Below are 21,469 nucleotides of genomic sequence, written 5' to 3'. Positions count from 1 at the left end.
ACTAACTCGCTCGGCTCGTTGAAAAATATTACCAAACGGAGCTAAGATTTTAGCTCGGTATTTTATCAACCCAGCTCGAGCTGGCTCGCGAGCCAATCGAGCCCAACGCTACGGCCCGAAATAGCAGTCGGTCCAGCCCAATCCGCTAGTCTATACACGACTGAAACCCTGACTCCCAGCACCCACCCGGCCAGCCCCCTCTCCCTCTCGAATCTCGATTCCCCGTCTCCCACTCTCCCCTCGTCGCCCATCCAGGATGCCAGCACCGGCAACGCCGCCCGCATTCGGCACTCCGCCCCATCGCCCCGGTCCTCTGCGGCTCCGTCCCTCCACTTCCCGGCCGCCCAGACAGGAAGGCGGGTGCAGCGCACCTCGGTGACCGCGCGCCTGTCGCTGCAGCCCCGTCCCTCCGCTTCCCGGCCGCCCAGGCAGGCAGGCAGGCGGGTGCCGCGCACCTCACCGCGACCACGTGCGGCCGCGCCGCGCCCCTCGCTGCGGCCCCGGTCCTCCGCGGCTCCGTCCCTCCCCTCTGCATCCCATGAGCTACAACTACAGCCATGATCTTGAAGCCGTTGACGCATGTGGAGAAGATGAAGCCCATGTCAGCACGGTGTGCGTGGCGGGAACACAACAGGACCAACCACGATCACCTAATCACAGCTTGCAAATTAAGAACCATCTCTTCCTTTTATTACCCCGTCTCGTTCCCCTTGATGCTCGTCTCCACGCACACGATACGAACGCCGCTGCTACCCATCTGCCACCTATTCACCCAATAAAAGACCTGACAAGTTCACTGTTTCTAGAAATATTATGGAAACTTGTTTTCATTTCCCGTTTTGCTAAGACAGAACTTAGCAGTTTTCCACTTGCTGATTCAATTCTGCTCGACCAATGTGAATTTGCTACAAAAAGTCGGATAAAAGAACCCGCATCACCATGCAATTGTGCAAACATACACGGGTGAACGAGGTAACATGGCGACATTTAAAAGACAATCTTGATTCAATTTTCAGGCACTTGTACAGGACATCATAAACAAAAAAAAAAGAAGGAGAAAAGACATACACGGGGTGAACGAGGAGGAACAAGGTGACGTATAAAAGAGCTACTCCCGCCTCCCCCTGATCTCTCCAATTTTGAGGCACTTGTACTGTACAGGACAGCATAAACCAAAAAGGGAAAAGGTATCATAAAAATATTGTCAAGAATGGGATTCGAACCCATGCCCTTTCGGACCAGTACCTGAAACTGGCGCCTTAGACCAACTCGGCCATCTTGACTTTGTGAGCCTCATTAACTACAACTTCTAATAATACGAGAAAGAACCCATGTGGCTCGCTTAGTCGCAAAGACTACCGGCGAACGGAATGAGAAAACGGTCCACACCGGCAGCCCGCCAGCACATGGGCCAGAACCGCGGCACAATGCCGAAAAAAGGGGTTTAAAAAAATTAAATTCCGTAAACTAGTGCCGTTTTGGAAAAATTCAAAAAATAGGTGCCTCCCGCCCGATCAACGGGCGGGAGGTGTGGGGCCGGAGACCTCTCGCACATCCAACGGACGGGGGGTCCAAAAATATTTCTCAGGCCCCTCCTGAGGGCCTCTTCGCAAATAAGAAAGTTTTTTATTCGCGAAGAGGTCCCTGACGCGGCATCCCGCCCTTCGAACGGGCGGGAGATTACCCGGAGGGGCATCCCGCCCTCCCAACGCGCGGGACGTCCCCCCCCCCCCCCCGACTATTTAAGCCCCCAACCATCCCCAAATTATCATATTATTCAGCAAAAATCAAGAAAAAAGAAAGGGAGGAGAGGAAGAGAGGAGAGGAAGCGGCGAAGCCCTGTTCACACGTCGTTTGGAGGTACATTCTCGTTCTAGTCGTATAGTTATCAATTGTTTTTAGAAATATTTGTTAGGGTAGATATATTTTAAATAGTTTTCAGTATTTTCAATAGCTTTTAGAAATATTTGTTAGGGTAGTTCTATTTTAAATAGTTTTTAGTATATTCAATAGTTTTTAGATATATTTCTTAGGGTAGTTATATTTTGAATAGTTTTTAGTAATTTTAATAGTTTTTAGGAATATTTCTTAGGGTAGTTATATTTTGAATAGTTTTTAGTATTTTCAATAGTTTTTAGGAATATTTCTTAGGGTAGTTATATTTTGAGGAGTTTTTAGTATTTTCAATAGTTGTTAGAAATATTTCTTAGGGTAGTTATATTTTGAATAGTTTTTAGTATTTTCAATTGTTTGTAGGAATATGTCTTAGGGTACTTATATTTTTTATGCAGATATGACACAGACACCGGAGCTCCTTGACGCGAACACCGACGAACGGCACAGGTCGTACCTGGCAGCGGTGGAGGGTCAGCAGCTTCACGAGTTGCGCCCTCGTGTAGCAAAGGAGTTGTTGCACCTGGATGACCGCTGGCTTGACAGGTGATACTTTGTATTTTTGTACGGAATGAATGTATAGCTTGTACGACAATTGTAACTAGAATGCAAAATATACAGGTTACGTGAGGCTGGTTTGCTGCCACTCGCACGTATGCTTCAGGCCGGCGACGGCCAAGACGGTGGCGCCAAGAAGCGGATGCAGCTGGACCGCTCTCTACTTGCGGCGTTGGCGGACAGGTGGCGTCCGGAGACGCACACGTTCCACTTGCCATGTGGGGAGATGGTCTCCACGTTGCAGGACATGTCGTACCTGCTTGGGCTTCCCATTGCAGGTGAAGCTGTTAGCCCGGTTGCCGTGCCACCTACCTGGAGGGCGGAGCTTCAGGAGCGGTTTGCTCCAGTGAACCCGCCACATTTTGTGGACGTACCTGACGCGCCCGGCCCCGCCAAGGGTTGGGTAATACAATATAGGGTACGTACAATTATTTTTAATTAATTTAATTGAATCATATGTGACTACCTCTAAGCATTGAAGAAATATAGTCTCAGGATCTCCACCCTCTTGTCGGTGTTTAACCGGCTGCCCACCGAGGGATATGCCCAAGGTGGTAAGTTTTGGGTGAGGAGACGCCGAGATCAGGAACTCGAAGGTGCAACGAACACAAGACTTAGACAGGTTCGGGCTGCACGGAGCGTAACACCCTACGTCCTGTATGGTTTGTATTGCCTTTGATGTAGAATGATCTAATGATCTTCTGTTTTGAGGGGGGTCCCTGACCTCCCTTATATATCCGAGAGGTCAGAGTTACAAAGATACTAACCAACCTCCGTCAAGGGATCATGCCAGAGCATATCTCGAGTAGATCCTCTCCGTGTTGGTTAGCTCTATCTCCTATTTAAACGGGATAAATAAGAGATAAACCAGATAAATAAGAGATAAGACGGACTTAATCTCTTAGACCTCTTCAAACTACGTTACGTACCCAGCCCGATGGCCCCGGGTCTGACAAGCCCCCGAGCTCTTCGTAGCTGAGTACTGCAGGCTTATCGAATACTTCTGAAGCAGTCTTCAACTTCTTCTGAAGCTTCGTCTTGAAATTCTTCTTCGAGTACTTGCTTGGCTGCATCGAAACTATGAGGTGCTCATGCCCCGAATTTTTATTATGGTGTGCGATTTAAAAATCGCACTCCATATGGAGTAGCCCCCGAGCCTTAGGTTGAATTGGAGAATCAGGCTGAGGGTCCCATTAGTCTGTAATCCTCCTTATCCTTCAAAGAAATTTGAAAAATAAGTAGTCGATGCCACGTACCCCGCAGCCCCCGAGTCTTAAATCCAAATCCCACAAATATGGAGATAAGGATCTAAAAACCGTGGCATTGGTGTTACTCTGGAATTCTGAAAAAACTCTTCGCCTCTGCATAGTGAAATTAAGCCTCCCGCTGGTTTATTTAACCGTGCGGTGGCTTAAAGTTTCTTCTACACTCTCAGTCTTCATATGAATCGTTTTCGAGTAGTTTTACGGCGTCCAGCCCCCGAGCTTACAAGACAGGAGAGTTGAATGAGTCATGTCGAGTAGTGCGCATCGTCTAGCCCTCGAGCCTGGGAACTAGCGAAACTGCGATGGCGCGCCGCGCTGCCTGGAGGGTTGTTGCTGAAGCTTGACCTGAAAAAAGACAATGCACACATTATGTAGCATAATGCGAAGATACCGAGTAGTACTCAGTAATAATATAAATACACCAAAATTTATTCGGTGTAAAAATTTCGCGTCTTGCTCTTGCTAGGCCATGTAATTTCCCCGGTCAGTTAGCCTGTTACGTTTAAGCACCTGATCCCTGATGGCCGTAGACCATAGCGTAGGGAGCTTAGCCGCATGCACGCGTAGGAGCATAGGCTTATAGAAGAGCCGAGGTTTCACGGATTAAGACGTGTGCTACCCGAGTACTTTAGCAACCGTTAAGAGAAGACAAAGAAGTCGTCATGCGACAAAGAGGATGCGCAGTGCGCAAAGATAGTCGGCGAAGTGTAACTCTGGAGGGTTTCATGCCCATCGAGAGTCGTACATGGACAAGTAATCGATCATGGTATAGCCCCCGAGGGTTTCATGCCCGTTGAGAGGCGTACCAAAAAAGGTAGCCGATCTCGTGAAGAACAAGTCATAAAAGGTATAAATCACTTAGCTTGATTCGTGGACGAATGTCGACGAAGCCGTGGAGCTCGTTGATGAAGCTGCGACGATTTGTTGATGAAGCTCGACTAGTTGGAACCGATTCCGACTAGTTTTCAAGTCGAGACGAGTAGTTGATGTAGTCGTCGGCGAGCTGCCGATCGTCCTCGCGAAGTCGAAGTAGTCGAACACGTTGCTGCCGCGCGCGGATATTGCGGCTGTAGGATCAAGAACACCGACTAGAGGGGGGGTGAATAGGCGGTTTAAAACTAAAATCAACAACACTAGAGAAATTTAATTAGTAATAAAAGAAATCCCTATGTCATGCTACTACTATGTCTAGAAAGGTTTGCAACCTAGGGTGACAAAATACAATTCAAGCTCTAGTAAAGTAAATTTCTCAAAATAACAACAATTAAAGAGAGCTAGAGAAATAACCAAGCTTGACACACAAATTTATCCCGTGGTATCGATGACTTGCCGGTCACCCCTAATCCATGTTGAGGTGGATTCCAAGAATCAACCGCTCCTCTATCAAGAACCTCTTGATCTTGAGCCGGCTAAAAACAAGGAACCACTCCACACCTCGATTTCACTAGAGTTGCTCTTCACCACTCCGGTGAGGTGAGCACAAAACCTCTCACAACCGAAATCGGGACTTCTCAACAATCTCCTTCAAGAAGCTCCACGAAATCACCTTCTCCAAGCCGTCTAGGGAGCGGCAACTCCCAAGAGTAACAAGCCAATAATCCTTGCTTGAAGATTCCCTAGTGCCACAAAGCTCAAACTCTTGATGCAATGCACTAGGAAGCACTCTCACTCTCAAAAATGCAAATCCTTAGCAAGTGTGTGTGAAAGAGAGATGTCTTAGCTCTAGAGGGTCAAGAATGCAGTCCAAATGGCCAAAAGAGAGACCCAAAGGCCGGGCATTGGGTATATATAGACATCCCATCAAAAACTAGCCGTTACAGTCTTTTCTGCGAGATCGCGGACCGTCCGGTTTTAAAAACCGGACCGTCCGCCGTTATAAACCAGAGAGTCAGAGAGCATTTAATGCGTGTCAGAACTAGCCGTTACAGCCCTGGCGGACCGTCCGCACCCAACCAGCGGACCGTCCGCAGTTAAGAGTTCCACAACTCCAGAGACATAAGAGTCTCTGGAACAAACATGAAATTAGCCTGCGGACCGTCCGCCACCAAAGGGCGGACCGTCCGCCGTTCATCCTAGATGAACAGGCAGAAACAGCAATGTTTCTAGATCAAGTTATCAGAGAGCCCGCGGACCGTCCGCACCACAGAAGCGGACCGTCCGCGGGCCACACAATTCAGACAGACCAGAGAACATCCTTTCTGGAACGAAAAAGAGTTAGAGTGGCGGACCGTCCGCCCAGGAGAGCCGGACCGTCCGCCAGCCACACGATATTTCCACTAAGCCTTCTGAAACGGTAGCGGACCGTCCGCACCCAAGTGGCGGACCGTCCGCGCTTGAGCAGTCAGCACTCAAACATGTTCTTTTTCAAAACCCGGCAAAACGTAGTTAGCCCTCATGCATGCACTTAGATATTTTGAGCAAAATGGCACTAGAGACCTGTCAAGCACGAGTACATGACCCCTCTTAATAGTACGGCTATCTATCCAACAAATCCGGTCACTTATCATCCACTAAACACCTTGTGACCGGTAAAATTCAAAAGACCCTATTTTATACCTTCGCCTTGAGCCCAAACTTTTCTCATCGTCTCCAAAAATCCACACGTTCGCAAATAACTCTCATTCATCCGTGGATCAACCTATACTCATTTTCTCAAAAAGAATTGTTAATCCACAAACCGTTGTCATTAATTACCAAAACACGAATTAGGGGCCTAGATGCTTTCAATCTCCCCCTTTTTGGTAATTGATGACAACACTAAGTTTTGGAGTGATAAAAGTGTTCAAGTCAACTTCATACGCTAGGCATAAGGTGAACTTGAAATTGAACTTTGGAAAAAACTTACTCATTTTTCTTGAAAATTTCAGAATATTGTACGAATAAGTTCACCAAGTTCGATGAGTAGAGAGAACTCCCCCTTGATATGTGCATGTAAATTAGAATGAATATCCAGAGCACACATATTTATATATGAGCATTTTGACGGAGTTTTCCCTACAAGTGGAAATCGAGGCATACAAGATACACAATATATATGACATGAATTTTAGCTTGATTACCATAGCCTCACAACCACAAGATGATCATAAGTAAATAGAAGTAGCGTACATCAACATAGTTCATCACAAATGACAAGCCAAATCCATGCAAGATATAAAACATAAGTCCATCCAATAAGGTTCAACACAAATTAAAATATTAGTGGCAAGCGGAAGCAAAAGCGAATGAGTTCCATGAGAAATCCATGAGCTCCCCCTAGATCAAGGCACTCCAAAGCTCCTTCTCCCCCTTTGGCATCAATTTCCAAAAGGATCAATCCATCGGCGGTGGAGGAGGAGGCGGTGGATAGAACGGCTGGTGCGGGTAGAACTCTGGAGGCGGCACTGGAGGCGCGCCAGTTGTCGGTGTTTAACCGGCTGCCCACCGAGGGATATGCCCAAGGTGGTAAGTTTTGGGTGAGGAGACGCCGAGATCAGGAACTCGAAGGTGCAACGAACACAAGACTTAGACAGGTTCGGGCCGCACGGAGCGTAACACCCTACGTCCTGTATGGTTTGTATTGCCTTTGATGTAGAATGACCTAATGATCTTCTGTTTTGAGGGGGGTCCCTGACCTCCCTTATATATCCGAGAGGTTAGAGTTACAAAAATGCTAACCAACCTCCGTCAAGGGATCATGCCGGAGCATATCTCGAGTAGATCCTCTCCGTGTTGGTTAGCTCTATCTCCTATTTAAACGGGATAAATAAGAGATAAACCAGATGAATAAGAGATAAGACGGACTTAATCTCTTAGACCACTTTAAACTACGTTACGTACCCAGCCCGATGGCCCCGGGTCTGACACCTCTGGCTGGGTAGTACGAGGTGTCGCGCTGTCTGGAGGCATATCTGTTGTGGTTGTTCGGCTGGAGTCTTTTCTGCAACTCTAGTGGCAATTATGTGGACAAGATTCTCATCCAGTACGCGCGCGCGATTGCCGATGCGGAGCCGGGCCAGGTACCTGGGTGGAGCTGGGGATCGGCAGTGCTTGCTGCCACGTACCGAGGCCTTTGCCAGGCCTGTTTCAAGACGGAGAGGACCGCCGTCATCACAGCCTGTCCACTTCTGCTGCAGCTATGGTCGTACGAGCGATTCGCCATAGCACGCCTCCTAATCAGCGAGGAGCCTTATCCGCCCGAGATGTATGGGATGTGGCCTGAGGATAGCCCCACGATGGGTTCGCTTTGGACCGATCGACGGGTAAGCTCTTTAATTTACTGGTGTACATTTTTGTACATGCAAAGTACCGACGTAGTTGTGTAATTTTGCAGATGAGCTGGGCACATCGGCAGGTCCGAAAAGCATACCCGCAGTTTGTGTCCGAATTTGATCGGATGCGGCCACAGGATGTCATCTGGACCCCGTACACCGCTGCGGCTGTCCAAACACGTGCGCCGCACGGGTTGTCCAAACCTAGTGTTCGATATTGTCGTGGAGCCGTACTGCGTCGAGCGATTGATGAGGCAGTTTGGGTGACGACAACACTTTCCTCTCCTACCTCGAGCGTTCCAGGCCGTGCCGCGCACCGTACACGAGTAAGTTTGTGATAACTCATTTTGTATTAATTATATAATCGTTATCATGAAATAATATTGTCTTTCAAATGTTTGCAACAGATATTCGCACAGGGGATATCATGCCAACGAGGTCAACTAGGTTGTCAAGCTGCAGAAGTACGTAGGAGGGTGGCTAGACGCACCTGACGATGTGTGGGACGAGCCACAGCCACACACGGAGGCGTCTTACGGCGCATACCTCCGTTGGTACCTCACTTGCACGCGTCCGTACGTCACTCTTTCACGTATTGATGACGCGGAGCATCAGCACCAGCCGACCATCTCGGACACATATCCCTTGTACCGTGATCAGGCGCAGCGTGGCGTGGTACGTCTTTCGCAACTTCAATTATTAAATCTTTTTTTATAAAAGATCGATAACAATATTACTCTGCTTCCCATTACGTATGCAGATCGATCTGATCAACTGCGCGGAGGTCGAAGCTACATCTCATATCACGTTGCTTGAACGTGGAGTACGTGTACCGGAGGCACAGTACAAAGACAGCTTTCGTAAGATTCAAGACAACTTGACGCGAGCGTTACGTGCACTGACGTGTCACGGCAGAGACGACGTGGGGGCCTCCAGTTCATCTTATGCGTCCGCCCACGTGTACACAGCTGGCCTGTTGATCTCTGCTGCACCGCACGCAGCGTCCAGTGGTACTGCCGCCAGTTGCAGCTGTAAGTCCTTTATAATTGCCATTTCGATCAACTTTGATTTACACGATTAATTTCGTTTGTTTTTATAGTCATGCACTCGACGGCAATGGGACCTCCTTCTGCAAGAATGGAGCCTCAGACGTTTGGCGACTATGCTCCAGGAACGTCTCTCCCGTCGAGTTCGACGCCAGCTGCTCCGTACTCTCAGGGCTATACTCAGCATGCATGGTCGATGGGAGCTTCTGCACACGGTCGTCTATTCGGTATGCCGGACTGGGACGACTGGGAGGGCGGCTCCGTCACTTGGTCAGAGTTGGTGGGCGGCGGCGCTAGGCCTGACATCATTGGTCCCTCCCAAACGTATGATGCTCCAAGTGCACAGTCCCAGGATGACCCGTTCACGCCAGCACCTCCTCCGCCTCGTCCTCACCGTGCTCCAGATGCATTCACGTACTCGGAGGACCACATACGCCGACGGCCTAGGACTAGGGGGGAGGATGAAGAGAGCGCGAGGTCCGGAACAGGTGGGGTAGATACTCCTGATTCGGTGGACTCTATATATTTAAACTGTTTTTGTATAATACTATTTTATTTTTAATGGGTTGATGTATCGTATTATCGTAATATTTGTATTCTACGTTGCAAAACATTATCGTTTAACCATCTTCATACGAGTTTTAGATATAGAAATCTTCTTCGTAAAATTGAATTAAAATTTAATATGTATACAAAAGAGTACGGTGAATAAATCTTGTATTTGAAAAAGTATGAATTTAAAATAGTATGTAAAATAAGAATTCGAACAGAAAATAAGAAACTGAGAAAATGGGAACTCCCCGCCTGTTGGGGATGCTTCAGGGGTCTCTTCGCGAATAAGAAAAAGTTTCTTATTCGCGAAGAGACCCTCGGGAGGGGCCTGGGAAAAATTTTCGGACCTCCCGCCCGTTGGATGGGTAGGAGATCGGCTCCCGCCCGATCAACAGGTGGAGGCACCCATTTTTCGAAAATTTTCAAAGCGGTACCCTTTTCAAATTTAATTTTTTATCTTTTTTTTTATAAAAACTCGCACGATGCCTCCGTGGTGCACCTGCATCGAACTGAAGCTGCCGGAGCGGGACCCACCGGTACGGTGACATTGACACATTGTTGTTTCCCTGCTGGGGATCATGGCGTAATGCTGATTTATGCATGCAAGATTTTGGAGAAGAGCACCAAAGATGCAGTATTTGGGCACTTTTTTTACGCAACTGGTCCGAAACGGGCTTCTCTCTCTCTCCCCCTGAAGTCCGTATTCTTGAGACACCTATCCCTTTTTCTTTTGTTTAATTGTCCCCGTTATTTGATCTGTAATTTTATCAGTGAATAAGTGACAGATGCTGGTGGCATAAGTGGGCTACTCCATCCGTTTCAAATTGTAGATCATTTTAATAAATCTAGATAAATAGTTTGTGATATGTATCTACACATATCGTATATCTAGTTCATAGCAAAAGATATATATCTAGATCTGCCAAAACAATCTACAATTTGAAACGGAGGGAGTATTTTTATTCTAAGAAAAGGCGTTTCCATTCTGGTGGCTGTATTATGCCATCATCACCACTTTCCCCTTCATTTTGTTTGCTACACTCAAGTCCAATCTGCACGTCTCCTAGTCATCACTCATCAGCCGTCAGTTCAGGATTCCAGCAGCCTTGTACGAGTCGATGGTTTCCCTGAGAGTCTCCTCCGCCGCCCTGAACTTCCACCCCAGCGCCTGCAGCCTCTTGGAGCTGACCCTCTTCTCGTCTTCCACCTGAACAAACCTGCAAAGCCATCCATCATCGTTAAATAGTGAGTACATGCAAACTGCAATACATGCTGCCTTGATGGTACTAATTCATGGGCGCATCGATCAGGTTCTCACTTCCTGGGGTAGTCCAGCTTCAGGTCCGGGTGCAGGCTCCGGACGAGGCCGACCGTTTCAGACACCTTCATCGCGTGCGCGCTGCAGATGAGCCGCCGGCCGGACGCCTCCGGGGTCTCGAGCGCCAGGACGAGGGCCGCCACGACGTCGCGCACGTCCACCATGTTCCTCATCTTCTCGTCGGTGTTTTCGCCTGCATACTCATCAGCTCTGATCATGCTATTGCCTCCGCCTGCCTGACTATCTAGATGTTCATCAGCTGCTAGTAAGCTAGTAGAGATCGAGCTACCTGTCAGGTAAGCGACGAGGCGCATGCTGGTGGTGTTCACCGTGGGCTGCAGCAGCGGCCCCAGGACCCACGGCGGGCAGACGGTGACCACGTCCATCGTCGTCGTCCCGGCCTTCTCGCCGTACGCCAGCGCCTCGCGCTCGGCCTGCGTCTTGGAGAGGCAGTACCAATTCTGACAGAAGCGGCGACGAGCCCCCAAAGTCAGAAGCGAGTCAACATTGATGTTCGTGCGGTTGCTGAACGTGTGCCGAGGAAAGCAGCGATTTTTACGGTTGCAGAAATATTTTTGGATCGAATGCCAATTAAGGCTCTGACCACCGCCGCACCTCGGTGGCTCTGCAGTAGTCCTCGTCGGACCAGCTGTCCTCGTCGACGACGGCGCAATCGGGGATCTTAGGGTTCATGATCACCGCGCCGACCGACGACATCACCACGACGCGGCGGGCGTCGGCCGCGTGGCTGGCCTTGAGCACGTTCCGCGTGCCGGTCACCGCCGGCGCCAGGATCTCCGCCTGCACGCATGGCACGCACGGATCAGAGGCCGACGAATCTGTGATTTTTGCTTGCATTTGAACTGCTAGCTAGCTCTTGCGTACATCGGGGTTCGTCGGGTTGACGGCCGGGACGGGGCTGGCGACGTGGAAGACGCCCTCGCAGCCCGCGACTGCGGCCGCCACGCTGTCGTAATCCAGCAGATCGGCCTTGAACAGCCGCAGCCGCTCCCCGGCGCCGTCCAGCGCCATCAGGTGGCCGTTCTTGGGATCACCTGCGGCAGACATCGCAAATTGTTTGGCCCGATTTACTGCAGCGGATCGACCGATGGGCAGAACACGCGCCGCCCTGAATCGATCGAGAGGGGACCAGATCACAGATCAGATCAGAAGCTTACTCGGGTCGCGAACAGTGCCATGCACGACGTAACCGCCCCTGGAGAGCAGGAGCTGCACGAGCCAGGAGGCGATGAAGCCCCCGGCGCCCGTCACGCACACCGTCTTCGTCGTCGTCGTCTTCCCCGCGCCGCCGTCGTCCATGGCCTCCTCGATCTCTATCTGCACCTCGGCCCTCGCCAGCGTACACGCCGCCTCTTGTCCAGCTATATAACAGCGCGCCGGCAGGTGGCTGCGCCTGGCGTGCGTGCCGCCGCACGTGGCCCAGTGGCCCTGACAAGTGGAGCGTGGTTCCCGTGCAGAGCCAGACACACACGCCTCGCCGCCAGTCGCCACTCGTGCGGCATGGAGGCCGTGTGGGGGGACCCGTTGCTTGCATACTCCCCGCCTGAGGCCGGGGTAAGGCCCAACAGGCCCACCACCTCCGTCCTCCTCCTAGGCCGGCGGCGCCCGCCCACCCATCACGCGCCACCACCCTCTGCCTTGCTGGCACCGTCCCTGGCGCCGGCGAGGCTCGCCCTCCCTCCTTCCTTCTCCTTCCCTTCGCCGTTCGCCCCAACCACCGCCGCCGCTCTGCTCATCTCGATCGCGCCCTCCGTCCACTTGATGCTGGCACATCCCCACCCTCCCTAAGCTCTCCGACATCACGCCCCTACCCAGGACCTGGTCCGGCCACCAGCAACCACCACCCCGCCCGGCGACGCTCAGCCGCCTTGTCGCCCGCCCACACACAGCCCACCGCCTGTCGATCCCTCCCCCCACCTTATCTTCTAACGCCGCCGACCGTTGGAGCTCCCGTGCCTCGGCAACTTCGGAACCCTAACCTAGCCGCCGGCTTCGACCACCACCCTGGCCGGTGGCGACCTTGCCGCCGGCAGCTTCCCCCACCTCCTGCCTGCCCCTGTGCACCCCTAACCTGAAACTCTAACCTAGTGACCAAAGCAGCCGGTGGCACGCTGAGAGGAGGAGGAGATTGTGCAGGCCCCGTGGACTACACAAATTTCAAATATTGGAAGGTGGGTGGGCTTCCCACCTTCCGGAGGATGTATAGGATTGGTACTGAGGCCTCCCATGCTCAGCCCACGGTAGGCCCGTGCAACGGCCCAATCAACCCATCTTCTCCTTGGCAGCAACACAACCTCCTCGTCATGGCTTTATCTACAATGATTTCGTAGTAGCATGGACCATGGCCTCCCTATGGTTGTCGGGCACAAGCATGGACCATGGGCCTCCCTAAGGGATGGTAGACTTAGGAATACTAATTCCTTTGTAGAGGAGATAGGTTCGAATATTATAGGAACAAATTTATACTATGTACTCATAAATCCGACGGGTAGAACTTGTGTCTATTAATAAACCCACAGGTACAAAAATACAAAAATTGACCAACGCTCGTATCCCTAATAGAATAAAAATCCATTGAGTATCGGATTTCGGGTACCCTTCGCCATCCCCACTCGAGGTGTCGTATGCGGAAGCGGAAGCGCCCACTGGATTTTGCCGTCCCAAATCCAAATCCATGAAAAATTTCAAAACCCATTAAAAACCCACACCCATAGCGGGTTTCAAATTTTGCCCAAACTCATACCCGTCGGGTTAACGGTTATCCACGGGGTTTAATATTAATAAACATCAAATTTATAGTGCACATAATATATGATAGGCAAGAAGTTCATGTTCACTTAATATTACTAGAGGGAATAAAAGTATAAATAACAAGTCCTATATTCAAGTGATCATGACACCATACAATGTCAAAAATTCAGCATATACATACACAAACATTACAATAGCAACACCATCTCTACCAGCCACCAAAATATTCAGGGTTTACCAAAATAAGAAGTGATGGAGAAAGGATATTAAATTTATTATAAATATATAAAATAAAATGACAATAACACTAGATTGGACAGGTTTAAAAACTCATAGGTTTATGGATTCGGATTTAGTAACAAATTCGTGCCCATAAACCCAACAACAGCCAGAACTTCATGTACATTAATAAATTCACGGATAAAAAGGTTGACCCAAATTCCATACCCGTAAAATCTATCGGGTTTCGGTTTACCATCCCAGTTTACACTCATGCCGCACTCATGTGAACGGCTGCAATCGCCTGGGCCAGTGGCCGGTGGGCCTGGGCCAGTGGCCGGTGGGCCTTGAATTTTTACGCAAGGACCTGCACGTATTTGATTTGATCACCTCGCGACCTGGCCCTAGGCGGTCGCACCTCCAGCCATGGCCCGGATCCGGGCCCATTGCTGCAGCGGAGGAGGCTGGCGGCGGTGGGGAGGCTGCCGCGCTGATGGGCTTCTGGGGCCAGAGTGAAGGAAACGAGAAGGTTGTTTGGTTGGGTTGGATAGTTGGGCTTTATACCAACGGGTTTGAAGCCTGGAAAGTAAAACAGAGTCGAGCCTAGTACTAGTGTACTGCCGAGTTGACAGTTACATCTCCACTCGGCAAACATGAGTTTTAAGTTTTAGTCCCGATTCGTCTAAAAAAGTTCTATTCTCGATATTCAAACCATGCATTTTCATCAGTACTAAAAGTAATAAGTATTATAAATTCTGAAACTGCGACTTCTCAGGTCCCTGAGTTCAACTCCTCGTGAGAGTGAATTTTAGGCTAAGGATAAAAAAAATTCTCCTCGCAAGCGCGGCCAGGGTTCAGGAGATTTTCTCAACCGACGAGCTGGTTGCTTTCTCTTAGTGAAAAATAGTTGGGGCCATCATAGCCCACCCGGCCGAGTTTTTATAAACTCTGAAACTAAGAGCATTGTGAGTAACTGTAGCGCCACATTACACCGACAAACTTTGTCCCTTTGATTTTTATACATTTCCCCCATTCCAATTCTCAAGTCAAAGGATGCAGAAGCACAAACAACTTTGATGAAGCTAATACGCGTACAGGACTGGGCGCTGTTTGTTCAATCCAGGACACCTGCCGCCCTGAAGGACTCGACGCTGTCCCTGAGGGTCTCCTCAAACGGCCTGAATTTCCAGCCCAGCGCCTCCAGCTTCTTGGAGCTGAACAAAGGCTCGTCGCTCACTCGCACGAATCTGCAATTTGGTTTGGATCAAGATGCAGCTTCAATTCAAGTTTCAGGCACTGATAACCTGATCTACCAGTACAAGCATACATGACACAGCAAGTAAATGTTCAGTAACTCAGTAAGAGCAGGCTTACTTGGTGGCATTCTTGTAAGTCGGATACCAGCTCTTCAGCATCTCCACGACGTCGGACATCTGACTTGCGTACGCATCGCAGATGTACCTCCCCGACGCCTCCGGAGTCTCGTACACCAGGAGCAGAGCGTCGGCGACGTCGCGGACGTCCACGAAGTTCCTTAGCTTCAGCTTCACCTCGCGATCCCCTGCAGAGAGAGGTTTCAGTCCAGGCTTCTTCAGTTCTGATCGGAGCACAGGAGGAAAGCGAGTGAGGCAAGAGCTCGAGCTACCTTTCAAGCAATCGACGATGACGGAGCTGCTCGCGTTCAGTGTAGGTTGCAGCAGGGGGCCGATCACCAGGGACGGGCAGAGTGACACCACGTCCAGCCCGGACCTCTCGGCGTGGTCGAACGCCTCGAGCTCTGACAGTGTCTTGGACAGGCAATACCAGTTCTGGCAGAGTGAAGGTTGGAGACAGAAATCAAAGTTGGAATTTTCTCATGATTAGGTTTGCAAAGCTGGAGAAAATGCTACTCTGACAGCGTCGCTACCAGCTACCAAGGTCCAGCCTGAGTTACCAACCATGTCGCCTTCTGTTGCTCGACAGCAATGGGGACATGGCTTTTTTGTGCGATTTGTCTGTACTTTGTCGAGAGGGAGAGGGTTAAGATCAACACGAATCTAATTGGCGCCTGCACTGGCCTACATGTCAGGGACAAAATTGGTCCTACATTTCAGAGAAACGCTGGTGGCATTTCTCATCATCGAATTTGCTTGAGGGGAACAGGGTGCGAAGCTTTTTTTTTTTGGAGTCACCTGAGTGGATCTGCAGAACTCGACGTCAGACCAGCAGGCTTCGTCCATGACCTGGCTCTGCGGCCAGGCAGGGTTCACCATCACGGCCGAGAGCGACGACACCACGACGACCCTCCTGACCTTGGCCTCGGAGCACGCCTTGAGGACGTTCGCGGTGCCCGTCACGGCGGGAGCGAGCAGCTCGACCTGCAGCAGAGCAAGTCGTTGGTGTCGGGTGAAGATTGATGAACGAAGGCATGGCGACGCCGAGGAAAGGAAGGGTGACGTGAGGTGCCCGTGCCTCGGGGTCAGCGATGGCGTGGGAGGGGACCGGGGAGGCGACGTGGAAGACGCCGTCGCAGCCGGCGACGGCCGCCGCCACGGCGCCGTAGTCCAGCACGTCGGCCCTGAACAGCCGCAGCCGCTCCGCGGCGCCGCCCAGCGCCGCCAGGTGCGCGTTCTTGGCGCCGCCTGCGCACGGATCGCGATTCGTCACATGCACTCCTCCAGGCTTCAAATTCTATTGAGCAGCTGAGCTGCATATGGATCAAGAAGTTACCGGGATCGCGGACGGTGCCATGGACCATGTACCGGCCGCCGGCGAGGAGGCGCTGGACGAGCCAGGAGCCCACGAATCCCCCCGCGCCGGTCACGCACACCGCCGCCGTCCTCGTCCTCCCCGCGGCGCCTTCCTCCATTGGTACGGTACCACGACGATGGCCTAGTCTTTGCCGCCGTAGACTGATTCGGATCTCTCCAGAAGATCTCGAGTTAATAAACACGGGTGATTGGAGGATATTGAGCTCGTGCAAATTGTGGCAGTTGACAATGAGGCGCTAGTGTTGACGTCTTGCACTTTGGGTAGAGAACTGGAGCGGATCCTATGCGCACAGCACTTTGGCGGCAACAATGCACACGGTGGTGTCCGCATTTCCACGCTATCCATACCCGATTCGATTTCGAAAAAAAATACCTACCTGTATTCGTGTCCATAGATATCCGACCGTATGCGAGCCGTTTATATCCTTATCGCAGTGTTTTATCGCAGTGTTTAGAGTAGTTAACGAACCGGATGGGCGGCCAACAGTATCCAGCCTTATCTACCGACTCCGATCATCATCAAACTTCTCTCAGCCTAATTCACAAATTGTATTTGTGATGCGATCATATCTCAATTCTTGACATTCAAAGTTTCAAACCATAGCATGTCTTCTTCATAGAAAGTCGTGCATATACTTGTTGCCGCCTATTAAACGAACAACACACTTTGATTTTTCAAAATGTGATGAAGGGCACCGTTTGGTTGGTCAATCCAGGACGCCTGCCTTCTTGAAGGACTCAACGCTGTCCTTGAGGGTCTCCTCCAGGGTCTTGGATCTCCAGCCCAGCGCCTGCAACTTCTTGGAACTGAATGAAGGCTCATCGCTCACTAGGACGAACCTGCCATCGGTTTTGGAACAGATCGAAATACATCAGGTCACAAGTGATAATGCCATGCTATTTCAAATTCTCAATGCACCAAAAGAAATGAAGGTCTGATGTAAAAACACGAACTTTAGTTCATACTATGACATCACCGAATTTTGCTAATTTAGCAGTTTGAGATATAGGATTTCAAATACATGGCGTTGATAAGATCCTTACAAATGCCTGTTTCTAAATGAAAAGCAAATAACAAAAAGGATGCCCTAGAGAGGAACACTATTTCCGTGGAAGCTGTTTGGCCTCACCAACTTTGATGTACAAATTTTATCAGACATGCACATCACAAAATATATACCTATACCATAAGATAGAAAGCAATACTTTTATGTTATCTTTTCCCAATAGAACTATCAAAAACATTGTAAGAGTCCTTCTGCATGAGGGGCATAATTTCTTTGGTGTATGTTAGAGCGACTTTAATGACACACCTTTATGGCCATAGGGTCTATGACATATAGGGTGCATAGATCAGTGACTCAAAGTCACTCCAAAGTACGTTGAAGAGTTCGGCCCTCTCAATGTGGAAGCAGTTCCTCTGCAGTACTACAGAGGAACTCTCTCTCACTGACATGTGGGCCCCACTGCACTCGGATCTACGAGTCAGCAGGTGAGTCCCTCCGCAGTACTGCAGAGGAGACTCATCCCTCAATGTAGGGCTACATGAAACAACTATTTCGTGAGGCACATGAAGCGTTTTTGGCACCCAACAACTTATGGATTTATAAGACATGTAACACTGGAAGTAGCTAAGCATCAAGAACAGACTTGGTGGCATATTTGTAAGCCGGGTACCAGGTCTTGAGTAGCTCGATGACATCAGACACCCGCCTTGGATGCGAATTGCAGACGAACCTCCCGGACGCCTCCGGCGTCTCGTACACCAGGAGGAGAGCATCAGCGACGTCACGAACGTCCACAAAATTCCTGAGCTTCATTTTCACCAAATGTTCTCCTGATGCGCAAAGACAATACAAACCACATCAGGGTTCGAATCAATTAAATGGATTGTAGTGCAGAGGAAAGCAGTGTAACCTTTCAGGAAATCAACCAGGACCGAGCTGCTTGCGTTCACTGTGGACTGCAGCAAGGGCCCGATCACCAGGGATGGGCAGAGAGACACCACGTCCAGCCCAGTTCTCTTAGCGTGGGCGAATGCCTCGAGCTCTGCCAGGGTCTTGGAAAGGCAGTACCAGTTCTAGCAGAGTGAAAATGGCAGGAAACACAATTAGAGTGGATGAAAAAAGAAATATAGGTGGACTCCTCTCTCTCTCTCTCTCTCTCTCAGACATGAAAGATCCCTTCCAATTGAACACGTGTGCCACGTGCTGCGGAACAGTAGAGTTTCATCAATGGACAGAGAGAGATTTGCACTGAGATCCATCCACCACCTACATGTCAGTCAAGCCAGTGTCCCTTCATGTAAGTGGAGCATGGGTGACGTCGGCCTCACCTCGGTGGTTCTGCAGAGGTCGACGTCAGACCAGCAGCCTTCGTCCATGGCCTTGTCACCCCACTCGGGGTTCACCATCACGGCGGAGAGGGACGAGACCACGACGACCCTCTTGACCACGGCCTGGGAGCACGCCTTGAGGACGTTCATGGTGCCCGACACGGCGGGGGCGAGCAGCTCGACCTGCAACGACAACGCATCGGCATGTCCGGCGTTTGATGATGAGAAATCGAGATCGCACACGAAGCAGCAAGGCGTAGAGAATTAGCCGAGAAAAGAGAAGGGTGGCGTGATGAGGTGCCTCTGGGTCGGCGAGGGGGTAGTCGGGGACGGGGCACGGCACGTGGAAAACGCCGTCGCAGCCGGCGATGGCCTTCGCCAAGCTGCCGTAGTCCAGCAGGTTGGCCCTGAACAGCCGCAGCCGCTCGCCGGCGCCGTCCAGCGCCGCCAGGTGCGCGTTCTTGGCGTCGCCTGCGCACAGATCGAATCGGTCATCGTCACATGCGGTCACTCATTCAAGCAGCATGTTCACAAGAACGAGAATTCATGAGCAGACTGCTCGATTTATCCAGGCTTGTGCGTATCAAGAAAAGTTACCGGGATCGCGGACGGTGCCGTGGACCGTGTACCGGCCGGCGGCGAGGAGGCGCTCGACGAGCCACGAGCCCACGAACCCCCCCGCGCCGATCACGCACACCGTCATCGCCGTGGCCATTGCTGCGCTACGCAAGAGTTACGGCGGCGGCGGCGATGTCTCTGTCTTAAGACTATTGATTTTATTTTTTTAGTAGTATGGATCTCCTATAGATACTGATGAGTGATGGCAACGAGATATCGGCTGCAGGTGCTTTGTTTTGGGGAATGAGCACAGCTACAGATGCAACAGTTTTATTAAGTACAACTCGAGAGATCCATCGATTGAAGCCACTCGTCGATGTATATAGGAAGGCCACGGATCCATCGGCTGGTTCAGACAAAGTGTCTCAGCTTTGGAGTTTGCTTACAAGTCTGGTGCATTTGTTTAGTGATAATACGAAACATTGCTTGGAAGATACTGAGCTGTTGCAATTGACAAAAGGTTGTGCCAGCCAGCTACAGGTGCTCACTGGAAAGACACGGTGTGACGGTGAGGTGGTGTGGATTGCTGGCCCAAACTGGGTACACGCGTACAGCACTGGAGGAGGGGATCCTGTGGGCATGCACCCTGTCTTGTGAGCACGAGGGAACACACTCCTCCTCGTCGTCCTCATCCTCTACGACTCAGCATACTAGAATTACGAAAAAAAAACACTAGATTACTCTCAATATGGATGCAACCGATGTTGTTATCATCCTCATCTCTGAGCTACACATGCTAAAATTATGAGAAACCGTTGTATTAGGGCCTGTTCGGATCCAATGGAAAGAGAAAGAGAAAGTGCAAAACTTTTGCTCTTTTGCACTTTTTTCGCACTTTTGGATCCAAACACCCCAAAGTGCAAAAGGGCAAATGCTACCGTAATTTTGCTAATTATGGATTAATTAGGCTTAATAGATTCGTCTCGCCATTTAGTCCTCATCTATGTAATTAGTTTTTTAATTAAACTATATTTAATACTTCTAATTAGCGTCCAAACATATGATGTGACAGGAGTAAAAATTTTGCTATTTGCCCTTTTGCCATTTGCTCTTGGATCCGAACAGCACCTTACTCACAACATGGATGCAACCAATGTTGTCGTCATTCTCATCCCTGGTTTACACATGCTAGAATTACGAAACACCGCTAGACTATTCACAGCATGGATGCAACCGCTATTATCGTCATCCTCATCCCTAGGCTACACACGTTAGAATTACGAGAAACCGTTAGACTACTCACAGCATGGATGCAACTGGGATATTGTCGCCATCCTCGTCCCTGGGCTACACATGCTAGAATTACGAGAAACCGCTAGACTACATACAATATGGATGCAACCGAAGTTGTCATCATCCTCATCCCTGAACTACATATGCTAGAATTACGAGAAACCGCTAGACTAACATGGATGCAAGTGATGTTGTCGTCATCCTCATTCTTAAACTACACATGCTAAAATTATGAGAAATGGATCATGGCTGCAACCGATGTTGTTGTTATTCTTATATAATTTAGGTATGTAATGATATGATTACGAGAAACCATTAGACAACCTACTGTGAGCTGCAATTCATCAATGCATGCCACTGCAGGGGCCGATGTTGGAATCAAGAGCAATCTGCAATGCATCGGTGCTGACCAAATAAAGTAATATTTCACAGTCAGGTTCTGGCACGAAGGGAGCAGATGCGGAACTGCGGAAGGCGTGGTTCTAAGCCTGACGAGTCGGTCCCACATGAACTTGGCATTGATGCTGACACTGTGTGCTAGCGTTTGACGGCATCGGCAAAGGTGGCATGGCGTAATCTTCATAGCATCAGGTACATTGTGGGGAACCTTAGTATAACTTCTGGTACACATCCTGCTGCACTGGCATCCAAGAAATAAAG

General features: G+C 50.1%; 3 protein-coding genes and 1 non-coding gene across 4 annotated transcripts; all 4 read right to left on the bottom strand.

The window, feature by feature from the left end:
• Positions 1-1,202: 1,202 nt before the first annotated feature.
• Positions 1,203-1,283, bottom strand: TRNAL-CAG. Its single transcript has one exon. It is a non-coding gene; the product is annotated as a tRNA-Leu (tRNA).
• A 9,365-nt stretch (positions 1,284-10,648) lies between these two features.
• LOC112890251 (cinnamoyl-CoA reductase 1-like) lies at positions 10,649-12,202 on the bottom strand. Its single transcript, XM_025957158.1, has 6 exons — positions 12,061-12,202; positions 11,768-11,937; positions 11,498-11,683; positions 11,172-11,343; positions 10,883-11,075; positions 10,649-10,781 (listed from the first exon to the last, which is right to left on the bottom strand). The coding sequence occupies exons 1-6, from the start codon at positions 12,200-12,202 to the stop codon at positions 10,649-10,651; spliced, it is 996 nt and encodes a 331-aa protein (XP_025812943.1).
• Positions 12,203-14,870: 2,668 nt separating this feature from the next.
• LOC112889524 (cinnamoyl-CoA reductase 2-like) lies at positions 14,871-16,776 on the bottom strand. Its single transcript, XM_025956213.1, has 6 exons — positions 16,583-16,776; positions 16,325-16,494; positions 16,045-16,230; positions 15,519-15,681; positions 15,248-15,434; positions 14,871-15,120 (listed from the first exon to the last, which is right to left on the bottom strand). The coding sequence occupies exons 1-6, from the start codon at positions 16,719-16,721 to the stop codon at positions 14,988-14,990; spliced, it is 978 nt and encodes a 325-aa protein (XP_025811998.1). The 5' UTR covers positions 16,722-16,776; the 3' UTR covers positions 14,871-14,987.
• A 554-nt stretch (positions 16,777-17,330) lies between these two features.
• Positions 17,331-19,673, bottom strand: LOC112889525 (cinnamoyl-CoA reductase 2-like). Its single transcript, XM_025956214.1, has 6 exons — positions 19,556-19,673; positions 19,260-19,429; positions 18,959-19,141; positions 18,541-18,703; positions 18,274-18,457; positions 17,331-17,463 (listed from the first exon to the last, which is right to left on the bottom strand). Exons 1-6 carry the CDS (start codon positions 19,671-19,673, stop codon positions 17,331-17,333), a joined length of 951 nt encoding a protein of 316 aa, XP_025811999.1.
• Positions 19,674-21,469: the final 1,796 nt, after the last annotated feature.

Source organism: Panicum hallii, chromosome 4, assembly GCF_002211085.1.
Source record: "Panicum hallii strain FIL2 chromosome 4, PHallii_v3.1, whole genome shotgun sequence".
Classification (NCBI taxonomy): domain Eukaryota; kingdom Viridiplantae; phylum Streptophyta; class Magnoliopsida; order Poales; family Poaceae; genus Panicum; species Panicum hallii.
Note: the sequence above shows the minus strand (reverse complement) of the source record. Positions and strands in the feature narration are given on the sequence as shown.